Source organism: Mytilus edulis, chromosome 7, assembly GCF_963676685.1.
Source record: "Mytilus edulis chromosome 7, xbMytEdul2.2, whole genome shotgun sequence".
Taxonomy (NCBI): domain Eukaryota; kingdom Metazoa; phylum Mollusca; class Bivalvia; order Mytilida; family Mytilidae; genus Mytilus; species Mytilus edulis.
The window spans coordinates 51,589,976-51,604,155 of record NC_092350.1 but is presented as its reverse complement, the minus strand read 5'-3'; the positions used below and the strand labels follow the sequence as shown (position 1 = coordinate 51,604,155).

General features: G+C 33.1%; 1 protein-coding gene across 1 annotated transcript in view; it reads left to right on the top strand.

Moving 5' to 3' along the window:
• Window positions 1-3,061: 3,061 nt before the first annotated feature.
• LOC139483202 (GTPase IMAP family member 9-like) overlaps window positions 3,062-14,180 on the top strand; it is a 28,890-nt gene continuing 17,771 nt past the window's right edge. The window contains exons 1-2 of the mRNA XM_071267233.1: window positions 3,062-3,143; window positions 8,304-8,390. Coding sequence (XP_071123334.1) covers window positions 3,062-3,143; window positions 8,304-8,390 — 169 coding nt within the window. The remainder of the gene's footprint in view (window positions 3,144-8,303; window positions 8,391-14,180) is intronic.

Sequence of the window (14,180 nt, the reverse complement as noted above, 5' to 3'; positions counted from 1 at the left end):
CTTGTAAAAAAAACAAACTTTTCTATGAATTAAAGTAGAGAGGGGATAGGGTCACAATACCCAACTTTGGACCTCAGTTGTAGAGGTAACCTAACCCACCTGGTTATTTTAGTTTAGGCAACCTCAGGTAAATGTCATGTATTTGTAAATAGTGTGAACAACAACTTTGTGTTGGTAATATTTTACGTATTAAAGTTGGTTTGAGGAAAGGTTTCCATACCAAGACAGTGGGCCTCATTATCTAAAATTTGTCTTTGACGTCGGGAATTTGATACGCTTGAAAAATGGAATGGGATTTAGCCTCCATACCTTCCAGACCTATGGGGTTCGTTCGTCAACTTTTGACCTTAGTTGTAAAAGGTAAAGATATTCTTTAATCAAAGAACCCTAAAAAAAGAAAGGATGAGCGAAAAGAATTGTTCGAATCTTATAAATGATGTCAGGCTTGTAAAAGTGGTATTAAATAAACTAATAACTTATCACTTATCACGAGCAAAACTATAGGTGCCACATGGGAAGCAGGATCTACCTAACCTTCCGGAGCACCTGAGATCACCCTAAAGTTTCTGGTGGGGTTCGTGTTGCTTAGTCTTAAGTATTCTATTTTGTGTCTTGTGTACTATTATTTATCTTTTTTTTTAGCCATGCCGTTGTCAGTTTATTTTCGATCTGAGTTTGACTGGCTCTTTGATATCTTTCGTCCCTCTTTTATCAATTAAGCCTGTGTGAAAATGAATTGTATTTCGTTTTCCTACGGGAAATTATTGTCATCAGATTTCAAACGACGTTTCATGCTATTGCAAGTCTTCGGTTTTCTTTTTGTTCGCTAGCTTGAGTCTGGTTCATATGTTGCTAATTAATATTTCCGGAATTTAAGGTTTATAAATCCTAATGTATTAAGGTGAGTATTGGATTTGACTATTCAATAAGTTTAATACGAGCACTACTTAGGGACGACATCAAAAGATCAATGTAAGATAAAAAACTTAATTCAAATAGTTTGGGGGTGGGGGGTTGAACTGCTGCAAGATTTGGTTATCCGACATTGATTTTTACATATACCCATATGGGTCAATCAATTTTTCCCAAATTAAGTTAATAGGGGGGTAGGGGGGTCAGTGAAAAAACTATTTGAATTAAGTTTTTTATCCTTCATTGAACTTTTGATGTCGTCCCTTAGGAATTTTATGCAGACAAAACGCACATCTTGCGTACAAAAATATAACCCTTTTTAGCTCACCTGGCCCGAAGGGCCAAGTGAGCTTTTCCCATCACTTGGCGTCCGTCGTCCGTCGTCGTCGTCCGTCGTCGTTAACTTTTACAAAAATCTTCTCCTCTGAAACTACTGGGCCAAATTAAACCAAACTTGGCCACAATCATCATTGGGGTATCTAGTTTAAAAAATGTGTGGCGTGACCCGGACAACCAACCATGGCCGCCATGGCTAAAAATAGAACATAGGGGTAAAATGCAGTTTTTGGCTTATAACTCAAAAACCAAAGCATTAAGAGCAAATCTGACATGGGGTAAAATTGTTTATCAGGTCAAGATCTATTTGCCCTTAAATTTTCAGATGAATCCGACAACACGTTATTGGGTTGCTGCCCCTGAACTGGTAATTTTAGGTAATTTTTGCTGTTTTTGGCTATTATCTTGAATATTATTATAGATAGAGATAAACTGTAAACAGCAATAATGTTCAGCAAAGTAAGATTTACAAATAAGTCAACATGACCAAAATGGTCAGTTGACCCTTTTAGGAGTTATTGACCTTTATAGTCAATTTTTAACCATTTTTCGTAAATCTTAGTAATCTTTTACAAAAATCTTCTCTTCTGAAACTACTGGGCCAAATTAATCCAAACTTGGCCACAATCATCTTTGGGATATTTAGTTTAAAAAATGTGTGGCGTGACCCGGACAACCAACCAAGATGGCCGCCATGGCTAAAAATAGAACATAGGGGTAAAATGCAGTTTTTGGCTTATAACTCAAAAACCAAAGCATTTAGAGCAAATCTGACATGCGGTAAAAGTGTTTATCAGGTCAAGATCTATCTGTCCTGAAATTTTCAGATGAATCGGACAACCTATTGTTGGGTTGCTGCCCCTGAATTGGTAATTTTAAGGAAATTTTGCTGTTTTTGGTTATTATCTTGAATATTATTATAGATAGAGATAAACTGTAAACAGCAATAATGTTCAGCAAAGTAAAATTTACAAATAAGTCAGCATGACCAAAATGGTCAGTTGACCCCTGAAGGAGTTATTGCCCTTTATAGTCAATTTTTAACCATTTTTTCGTAAATCTTAGTAATCTTTTACAAAAATCTTTTTCTCTGAAACTACTGGGCCAAATTAAACTAAACTTTGCCACAATCATCATTGGGGTAATTTGTTTAAAAAATGTGTGGCGTGACCTGGCCAATCAACCAAAATGGCTGCCACGGCTAATAATAGAACATAGGAGTAAAATGCAGTTTTTGGCTTATAACTGAAAAAACGGAAGCATTAAGAGAAAATCTGACAGGGTGTATTTGTTTATCAGGTCAAGATCTATCTGCCCTGATGTTTTCACATGGATCGGACAACCCGTTGTTAGGTTACTGTCCTGAATTGGTAAATTTAAGGAAATTTTGCCGTTTTTTGTTATTATCTTGAATATTATTATAGATAAACTGTATACAGCAATAACGTTCAGCAAAATAAGATCTACAAATAAGTTGACATGACCAAAATAGTCAATTGAGCCCTTAAGGAGTAATTGCCCTTTATAGTTAATTTTTAACTTTTTTCATAAATTTTTGTAAATTTGTAGAAAATATTTTCCACTGTAATTACTGGGCCAAGTTCATTATAGACAGAGATAATTGTAGCAACAAGAATGTTCAGTAAAGTAAGATCTACAAGCACATCACTATCACCAAAACACAATTATGTCATGAATTTATCCGTGTCCATTATTTAATATGCACAAGACCAAGGTGAGCGACACAGGCTCTTTAGAGCCTCTAGTTTCTTTGATGAGTTTAATTTCACATACAGGTATATATTTTGCAGATATGAGTGAAATACCTGTTACGTCAGTCGTAGGCATCGGTGAGGAATTGAGTAGTTCATCAAACAGAGAAGATTTACAAACAGGTACGTTTACCTTTTGAAAATTAAGGTTAAACATAAAACGCTTCCAAGAGATAACTCCCAACAAGATACCATATGACATGTATGGATAATTTAAACTAATATATATCTCTGACCATAAATTTTCTTATATGTTGTTGATTGTCAGGATATAAGCGTATGTAAGCTGTTTCCATTTAAGGTCAAGTAACAGTAAATGGGTTATGTCACAGATTTCAGTAAAAGTTTGCAAACAACTTTAGATGGATGAACTTGAATTGAAAATCGAAAAAATAATGCATTTATCTTAATTATCATTTGAAATATTACTAATTGAATTCTTACAAAATGGGCAGTATTTGTATAGAAAGCCCATACAATCGGCGAAAAACCTTCCATCTTTTTTTTTCTTAAAACCGTCAAATCTCTAATTCCCTCCATAGATTAAAAAAACCACACTATTTGTTGTTATTACACAAACTTCCTGACTTTAAAATAATGATGAACAAACTATGTACATACGTACTTAGTACAAAACCAATTGTGAAGAAAGCTTTTGATACAATACAGCCCTTGGATGGTGTAAACTTCCCCAAAAAACGTGTATGGTGTAATGGTGTATGGTATATGGTGCAAGGGTTTAAGCTGTATAGTGCTATGATGTATGGTGTAAGGGGAATGGTGTAATGATGTATGAAGAATGATGTGATTGTGTAACGTGCGATCGGGAATGGTGTGCATGAACGTTGTACAACATTTCATTGGTTGAAAACGAAGTTCTTTTTATTTTAATTTTTCGGATTGTAAACATAAACAATAAAAATAATCTTAATATTTGAAATTTAATTGTATTACGGGTAATTTCGGATCGTGTAGATAGAATGGGGAATGGTGTATGGTGTAATGTGTAATGTGTATGGTGCAATGGTGTAACGTGTATGGTGTAATGGTACAAGGTGTATGGTGTAATGGTGTATGGTGTAATGGTGTATGGTGTTAGTGTGAAGTTTACACCATCCACAGTGTTAGCCGGGATCGTAAAATTATCGGATTGTGAGGGTTTATCATCGATATTATATAACTTTGATGTTTTGAGATTATGATACAAAAAGTGGTGAAGTGAATCCCTGATATACTGAAGGATAATAACCGACCTTCTTCATCTAAAAACAAGAAATTGTTCAATTCATCAACTGCAATGGCAAGGTTTGATTAGAAGATATAAAAGTCTACAAAGATTCAAATACCATAAAACCATTTAGAAAAAAAACATGAAATGTAAAACACAAAATATAAAAGAACTTCATGAACTCCGAAAAAAAGCGAGATTTTTATCCCATCTATTTGTTATGCATCTAATATTCTGAATGCATCAGTCATAATTTCAGAATCATGAATATGATAATGAAAAATCCTTAAAATACATCAGATTGAAGCAATCACTGGAATGTTGGTAATTGATAAACAAGACATCATCAATATATCTGAAAGTAAGATTAAATGACTCTGAAGATGTTTTTGCTTTATTAAATATGATGAGTTTTATAGTAAAACTGTATTTAATGAAAATAAGTTCTTTTGTATAATCAACCAAAGATACAGTGGACAATAACAAATTTTCGAGATTGTATATGACAATAAGTTGTAAATCGCATTAAAACATTTACACTTTATGACTGTTAATTGTCTTTTTAAAAGTTGACAGATTTTGAAAAAAAAATCTATTTTTCATTGATTTGAATTAATCTCACGATATGCTTTCGCTGTCAAAAAATCTTTAGCTACAATAATATTTGTTCGATCTGTAACTTACCATTTGTGTCATATTTCTATTTTGGACATTTTTGGTTGAGTGAGAATGCGCATATCGAACTTCACACATGTCTTATTTGGTACTCTGATATTACGTGGTGTGGTTTTATTGTTACTTGATGATAATTTGTCTTTAGATATTATCGGTTTGACATTACTTAATGATGTTTTGATTTTATTTTAAATATATTTTATTCATTAAAATATGAAAAGGATTGAGCAACAGGCACAGCATATAAAAGCCCTCTCCATATTACATGTACAAGGTATAAGAATTCAATTATAAACGACTAACAACTGTTTTTAAAATAATACTACAGGCTCTAAAGAGCCTGTGTCACTCACCTTTGTCTATGTGGATGTTAAACAAAGGACACAGATGGAGTCATGATAAAATAGTGTTATGGTGATGGTGATGAGTTTGTAGATCTTACTTGACTGAATTGCTGCTTACAATTATCTCTATTTATAATGAACTTGGCCCAGTAGTTACATTTGAATTATTTTTTTACAAAATTTATAAACATTGACTACAAAGGGCAATATGTCCTTAAGAAGTCAATTGACCATGTTGGTGAAGTGGAATTTGTTTTTATAAAATTTATAAAAATTGTCCTTAATGGGCAATAACTCCTTAAGGAGTCAAGGGGTGATTGGCCATGTTGATCATGTTGACTTAGTTTTAGGTCTTACTTTGCTGTACATTATTGCTGTTATCAGTTTATCACTATATATAATAATATTGAAGATAATAATCAAAAGCTGCAAATTTTCTTAAAATTACCAATTCAGGGGCAGCAACTCAACAACGGGTTGCTGAAATGGTCTGAAAATGTCAGGGCAGATAGATCTGGACCTAATGAACAATTTTATCCTGTCAGATTTGCTCTAAATTCCTTGGTTTCAGAAATATGAGCCAAAACTGCCTTTTACCCCTTTGTTTTATTTTAAGCCATGTCGGCTATCTTAATTCACGGGTGGGGTCATCGGACACATTTTTTAAAACTAGATACTCTAGTGATATTTGGGGACTAGTTTGGTTAAATTTTTCTTAACAGTTTCAGAGGAAAAGATTTTTGTAAAAGACAGTCAATGTCCTCATTTAGAATTTGCATGGGCCAGATAGCATGAAGGGTTTATTCATAGAACTTCTTTTAATGAGGTCCAAAATTGCTGAATTAAAACCATATCCTCTCCCCACGTTCATTCATGAAGGACTACAAATGAAGTTAAAAAGTGAAGTCTGGCGACATTACTCTATCGCAACTTCTATACAAAAATGGCTACCGCGAAGTATGTGTCCACAGTATATAAAAGTCATAAGCTACGGTTTCAGTTTGCCCAGACAAAAAGGCGAATCTTAACGTAAAAACTTTGGTCAATATTATAAAGAAATTATATGCCATTGACTAAGGATGAGCAGGCTGTGAACTTCCGCTTGGGTTATGTCATAAAGGGCATACACCAGAGGTTAAACAATGGCTTTATGTTAAACTGCACCGCCTAACTTTAATAACAAATATTTTAGATATCCTTAATTGATTAAATGATATTTTTTTTAACAACAGATATTCCAAATACGAATCAAGGTTATCCTGTACGAAATTAAGGATCACCTTAAAAGAAATAATGATATCATTACCTAACTGAATTATTTACATGTAGGTGTATCTTTCAGGTCATAAATATTTTTTTTCTTTACAAAACTTATCTTTTATCAATTCTGATAATCCTCAAGTCACTTTATATAACTTAAAGATATGTAACCACAGATGATCACTGGGGTAAAGCTGATGACCGTAACTGCATTCACGGTCATCCCAAGATGTCGGATGACAAATTAGGTCAGTATTTGTATTGTCTGTTTAATAAAGTGTTTCTATATCATTTTCATTACAAAGCATACATTGTTTTTCTATGTTGTGATGTTATGCTATTGTTTCAGGACAAGGGTGAAGGTTTGGTACCATTAAAACGTTTAATCCCGTTGCAAATGTTTGCACCTGTCCTAACTCAGGTCTCTGATGTACAGTAGTTGTCGTTTGCTTATGTAATTTATACGTGTTTCTCGTTTTTCTTATTTTCATATAGATTAGGCCGTTGGTTTTCCCGCTTGAATAGTTTACACTATTTATTTTGGGGCCCTTTGTAGCTTGTTGTTCGGTGTGAGCCAAGGCTCCGTGTTGAAGGCCGTACATTGACCTATAATAATTTACTTTTATAAATTGTTAGTGGTCTCATTGCATTCACATCACATCTTCCTATATCTATTGGTACCATTTAAATTTATAAAAGATTCACACGGAAATCGAAAATTGCTACCGAGAAATGTGTTTGAAACAGGAAATTGGATTTAAAAAAAAGCGCTAAGATGACCGTAAATCATTATCGAGATGACCGTAACAGGATCAGCGATTCATAACAAGGATGACCGTAATTGGTTTAAAGATAACCGTAATTTGAAAGGATGACTGTAAAAACAAATGATCTAGAAACACTGAAACAGACTATACAAATACTGACCAATTTTATTATCCGACATCTTGGGATGACCGGCCAATCAGCTTGTCAAAGTGGATGATATAACAAAACATGAATTACTGATTATACATAAACAGGTATTTTGAGTTGTTGTATACGTTCTGTAACTTAACCCACTTGGGTATTTTATTCGAGGCAACCTTAGACAATCGCTATTATTCTTACATAGTGTGGGTAACAGCTTTGTCGGAGTTAATATTTACGAATTAAAATTGAGTTGGTCTCTAGACCCAAACTTTGGACCTCATTGCCTAAAATTTGTAACATATGTGGACAAAGTCTTTGCCGTAGGGAATTTTATACGATTGAAAAATGGAATCGAATAAGTCTCAATACCTTTCAGACCTGTGGGAAGTAAGTAAGTGCTTCGTTTGTCAACTTTCGACCTCAGTTGTAAAAGGTATATTTTTTTTTATCAAAGAACACTAAAAAAAAGAATGAATGAGCGGAAATGAATTTTACGACTTATAACAAGTGATCCCAGGCTTGTAAAATTGGTATTAAATAAACAAATAATGTATCAATTATGTCAGTGTGAAAATCAAACGACGTTTCATGTTATTGTAAGTCTTCGGTTTTAAGGTCAGGTTGGCGCGTTTTCTTATTATTCGCTGGCGTATTGGTCGCTATGGCGTTAATTATTATTCTCGGAATTTATTGTTAATAAATGGTTTTCAAGTGCGCATTTGATTTGACTTTTCAACAATATTAATACGAACGCTTCTGATGAATCTGTTGTAGACTAAACGTGCGTCTGACACACAAACATTCAAGCCGCCAATCTTTGATAAGTTTTTAAATCGATTTCCCATACATCTATATATTTTGCAGGAATAAGTAATAGACGTGCAAAAACTGCCGCAGGTTTCAGAGGAGAATTTAGTAATTCACCAAACAACAGAAAAGATTTACAAGCAGGTACGTCTACCTCTTCTTAATCATGTTTCATACTTAGGATGAAACGGAAACTGACCTTATATATATATATATATATATATATATTTAGTGTAGATTTTCAAATAATTAAAAATTAAAAAATCATAGAAAAATTCGAATATTATTAAATCTAACACCATGCATTTTCAACATCATTAATACAGTACTGAAAATACATATCGGTATCATCTTTCTTATATTATCTCGAGGAGGAGGTCACGAGAGGTAAAAGCATCCTTTTCTCAGAATTTGATGAAATTGCTGCTGAAAAATCACTAACTAGATAAGTTCGTAACTGATTAGCACACGAATTGTAACCGTATTTGAAGAGAATATCAGGGCGTTAGAAAAGACCATGGTACAATGGTATTTCACCGATTTTCATGTGGCGTTAAAATTGTTTCATTAATAAATAATTTGACCACAAGAATAATTTTAAAAAATATTGGTTTAATCTAGTCTATAAGCATTTTACACAATAACAGATTGGAAGAATTGAAAGTGTATTTAAAAAATCAACAAGATACAGAAAAAATAATGAATTACGGAATTAAAAAGGCACGGGGTGCTATAAACAGTTTCGCATAAAAACTGGGGGTTATTGCCTGACTAAAAATAGACATGGAGGGAAGTCCCTTTTTATCAACATAATTGGTGAAAAAGTATCATGTTGTTTGTATTTGATTGTAAAAATAAGTTAATTAGCTTCAATTAAAACAGGTTGAATGATTAAAATAATTTAAAAAAATAGAATAAATATTCATGTTTTGAGGGGAGACAACACTGTAAACATCCTGTTTGTTTGGCATTACAAGTTAAAAACTTATTCGCAGCCACTGTAGCTCTTTTCGGAGTAGGCGAACGTACCCTGAAGCATGAATATTTTGAAAGACCAGGTAAACATCTATGAAATCCATACAGTTATGATTATGAAAAATGTGCATGTCTCATTTCTTCATGAATGTGCACATGACATGAATTCAAGTTTTTTATGATTAGTTTAGGCAATGGTTTTTCCATTGTCTCCGGATAAAACTTTTTTTATACTATTAAAAGTACAATTTATTTTTATTTCATTATAAACTAGAGAAAATTATAATTCTAGTGATATCTAGTTTTATTAAATTATCTTTAATAACATAACCACCACTAAGGGCTAATTATACATGGTCCCTCAAAATATGACGTCATAGAAAGAATCTTTTGATTGCACCCACTGACAAAAGGACCAATTATTACAGAAACACGGAGATCACTAACAACCGCAGAATAATCGAACAAATTAGACAAAACTTTTCTGATTGTTACAAATAATCCAAGATATTATGATACAATAAGTTTCCTGCGACAAATTGAAAATAATTTACACAAAATGGAAAAAATGGAGAAAGTCTTATGCAAAAGAAGATTATTTACATTAAAAGACAGTCGAAAAGTCTAACACGGTGAAGGGCATGATTTTGAAAACGTCACATTTCAAAAATTGAGAAAAAACAAAATTAGAAATACAAGGAATATTATTAGACAGATCGTTTGATGCACAAGTTACGAACTCTTGAACCTGATGACCTCAATGAGAGAGAAGATTTTTTTTATAAACATATCAAAACAATAATCTTGAACTCATACAAATAAATTTATAGAAATTCACACAATTTATCGAACAGCAATAAATATGTTAAACTTTTACTCCAATTCAATGTAGTTTCAGCTAAAAACATATATCTTTTTTAATAGAACATCAATGAATATTTTAAACTTTTACTCAAATGTTCTATAGTTTAAGCTATAAAAAATGGTACGTCTGAGTCAGTGACAACTCTACAACAGATATATATATGTTACAGTAAATAGGTGAAATTAGGAATTACACGTAATTACTAAACATTTCAGTAAATACCTGTAATCACTAGCCAATTTAGTAATTACATGTATTTACTAGTTGATTCAGTAATTACTGGTATTTACTGATTATTTTTGTAATTTTTACAGCTATTTACTGACTTGATTTTTTGTTTTAAAATTAAAGACATAATTCAAGTTACCAAACAAGAAAGTAAAGGGATAGGATTTTTTATGGCTTATACTTAAGGATTAAGGAATATAAGGCACATCAAAAGTGCATACTCTTTAGAGTTTGTGAATCGAAACTGGAAAATGGTGGTTTAATACGTTTTGAAACTCCCTAAAAATCAGCATGCAAGACATTGATATCAATCCAAAATTTAGACAGACATTTGTGGGAAGTTTGAAGTGATATTGATTTGAAAGTTGGTAAAAAGTTTTATCCAGACAAGTTATAGATGACGTTGTAATTTTGTTTCAGGCTGATGATTTTGTGCAGAGTTGTGGTCCTTGGACTTTAAAAATTAACTACACACTTACCCCTTATGCTTGTAAATATTGATTTCAGATTTGGTATTAAGTTGACAAATTGCAGATCAAGTTCAAATTTAGTTTATATCTGATGATTTTCTACATAACTTTATATATTCATTTTGTGGCATATATGACAAAAAAAAAGCAATGTAAAGCAAACACTGATATACATTATAACTCTAAAATATAAATCATGATTGATGAATAAATTGAGTTAAAAAAAATCAGGTGAGCGATTCAGGATCTTGAGAGCCTATTGTTTATATTAATTTTGCTTTTCAAGTTGCCCAATGACAAAAGTTAAATTCCTTTTTCTAAATAGTTCATCAGTTTTCCTAGTTTCTCGTTTTTATATAGGGGAACTCTCCTTTTTTCCATTTGAATGGTTTTACACTAGTATTTTTGGGAGGCTTTTATAGCTTGCTGTTCGGTCAGTCAATGCTAAGTATTGAAGGCCATACCTTGACATACAATGGTTTACTTTTAAAAAATATATGTTACTTGAATTGAGAGTTTTCTAATTTGCATTCATACCACATCTTCCTATATCTATTAACTATAAAATTGAGAAAGGAACTGAGGAATGTGTCAAAGCAACAACAATGACTTATTCTGTCAGACATTTGTGATGAATCTAGTCACCTTAAAATTTCACCCCTTTTGTTGACATTATTTTAATTTTTGTCGAGCATGCATGTGACTATTATCGCAAAAACGCGAGACATAGCGAACCAACCTATGTTCCGTCATCAGTGGCTAAATTTTGATAACTTTCTTAAATTATCCTGGATTCTACCAAACTTGAAAAGAAGCTTGTTTATGATCATAAGACAAATATTAAGAGGTAACTAAATCAAGTAAAAATGAAATCCTTTTTTTTCCGCATTTTATTATACATGTTATAATGAACATGTTTGTAGTTGTCATGCCATTTAACCTTAACTTTTCACTATGACTGGGTTTCCACCAAACTTGGACAGAAGTTCGTTTATGATCATAAGATAATATCTTGAAGTAAAGTTTGTAAAATAATACTTTTATCGTATATTACTTATAGTTGATCTTAGTTTTTTCCAAGTTACTATTAAATTACATTCAAAGAGGTCCAATTATTAACTTGCAAGTGCACAACTCATCAACCATGTTTCTCAGCATATTTAACAAAATAGAACCAGTGAGATTGCCTGCTAAAAGTGAATTCTAATTTCATTATAATTAATGACTTAACAACACAAAAATCATATTTAGTTTGCTATAAATTTATATATTTCGTAGCTTATGCACCAATAACAAGAAAGAACATTTTAGGTTGATCACTTTCGAAGAGTATTCACTGATCTTCTAGTAGGTATTACCATAACTTTTGATCAGCTGACCATATTACAACATTGTTTTAACAGTTAGTAAATAGGTGTAAAAAATCATTTAAAAATTAGTAATTACTGGTAATAACTGGGTAGTTTTAGGAATTACTTGTATTTACTAAGTGCATCGGGAATTACATGTAATTCCTAAATTTTAGTAATTACATGTAATTCCTAATTTCACCTATTTACTGTAACATATATATAACTCGTCTAAACATCAACCCAACAATGTTAGATCTGTAAATTTGCTTTCGCAAATTTTTGGTTCTTCCCTCGCCGGGATTCGAACCCATGCTACTGTGATATCGTGACACCAAATCGCCTGCACTGCAGCCGTCCCGCTAGACCACACGACCACCTGGGCTCTAAAAAAAAAGAGCTTTCGCTGGCCATGTGTTACCTTTCCACGTCAGTTTTAATCTAGTGGCGTACTACAGTACATGATATATAAGGCATGAAGATGTTATTGTTACAGATCAGCTAAATTATCTATAGTAAAGGATCCTACAAATTAATGTAAGATACAGTCACAGAAAATAATTATATTCATAAGTACGTCTGAGTCAGTGACAACCCTACAACAGATGTATCCATCGGATCGCCATCAATGATGGTGATACATGGCTGTGTACATAATGTATATACAACTCGTCTAAACATCAACCCAACAATGTTAGATCTGTAAATTTGCTTTCGCAAATTTTTGGTTCTTCCCTCGCCGGGATTCGAACCCATGCTACTGTGATATCGTGACACCAAATCGCCTGCACTGCAGCCGTCCCGCTAGACCACACGACCACCTGGGCTCTCAAAAAAAAGAGCTTTCGCTGGCCATGTGTTACCTTTCCACGTCAGTTTTAATCTAGTGGCGTACTACAGTACATGATATATAAGGCATGAAGATGTTATTGTTACAGATCAGCTAAATTATCTATAGTAAAGGATCCTACAAATTAATGTAAGATACAGTCACAGAAAATAATTATATTCATAAGTACGTCTGAGTCAGTGACAACCCTACAACAGATGTATCCATCGGATCTCCATCAATGATGGTGATACATGGCTGTGTACATAATGTATATACAACTCGTCTAAACATCAACCCAACAATGTTAGATCTGTAAATTTGCTTTCGCAAATTTTTGGTTCTTCCCTCGCCGGGATTCGAACCCATGCTACTGTGATATCGTGACACCAAATCGCCTGCACTGCAGCCGTCCTGCTAGACCATATATATATATTCCCGGCGAGGGAAGAACAAAAAATTTGCGAAAGCCAATTTGCAGATCTTACATTGTTGGGTTGATGTATAGACGAGTTGTATATACAGAATGTACACAGCTATGTATCACCGTCACTACTGCTGATCCGATGGTTAATTTGTTTGAGAGATGTCACTGGTTCAGACGTACTTATATATATATATATATATATATATATATATATATATATATATATATATATGCGCCGGATACAGTGCAGGCGATTTGGTGTCACAATATCTCAGTAGCATGAGTTCGAATCCTGGCGAGGTAAAAACAAAACATTTGCGAAAGCAAATTTACAGATCTAACATTGTTGGGTTGATGTTTAGACGAGTTGTATATACAAAATGAGCACAGCCATGTATCACCATTACTGCTGGTGATCCAATGGATAAATCTGTTGTAGGGTTGTCACTTGTTTAGACGTACTTATAAATATAATTATTTCTGTGACTTTATCTTGCATTAATTTGTGGGATCCTTTTCAATAGATAACTCAGCTGATCTGTAAAATAACATCTTCATGCCTTATATATCATGTACTGTATTTCGACGCTAGATTAAAACTGACGAGGAAAGATAACACCCGGCGAACGAAAACTTTATTTAAGCCCAGGTGGTGGAGTGGTCTAGCGCACCAGATACAATGCAGGCGATTTGGTGTCACGATATTTCAGGAGCATGAATTCGAATCCCGGCGAGGGAAGAACAACAAATTTGCGAAAGCAAATTTACAGATGTAGCATTGTTGGGATGAT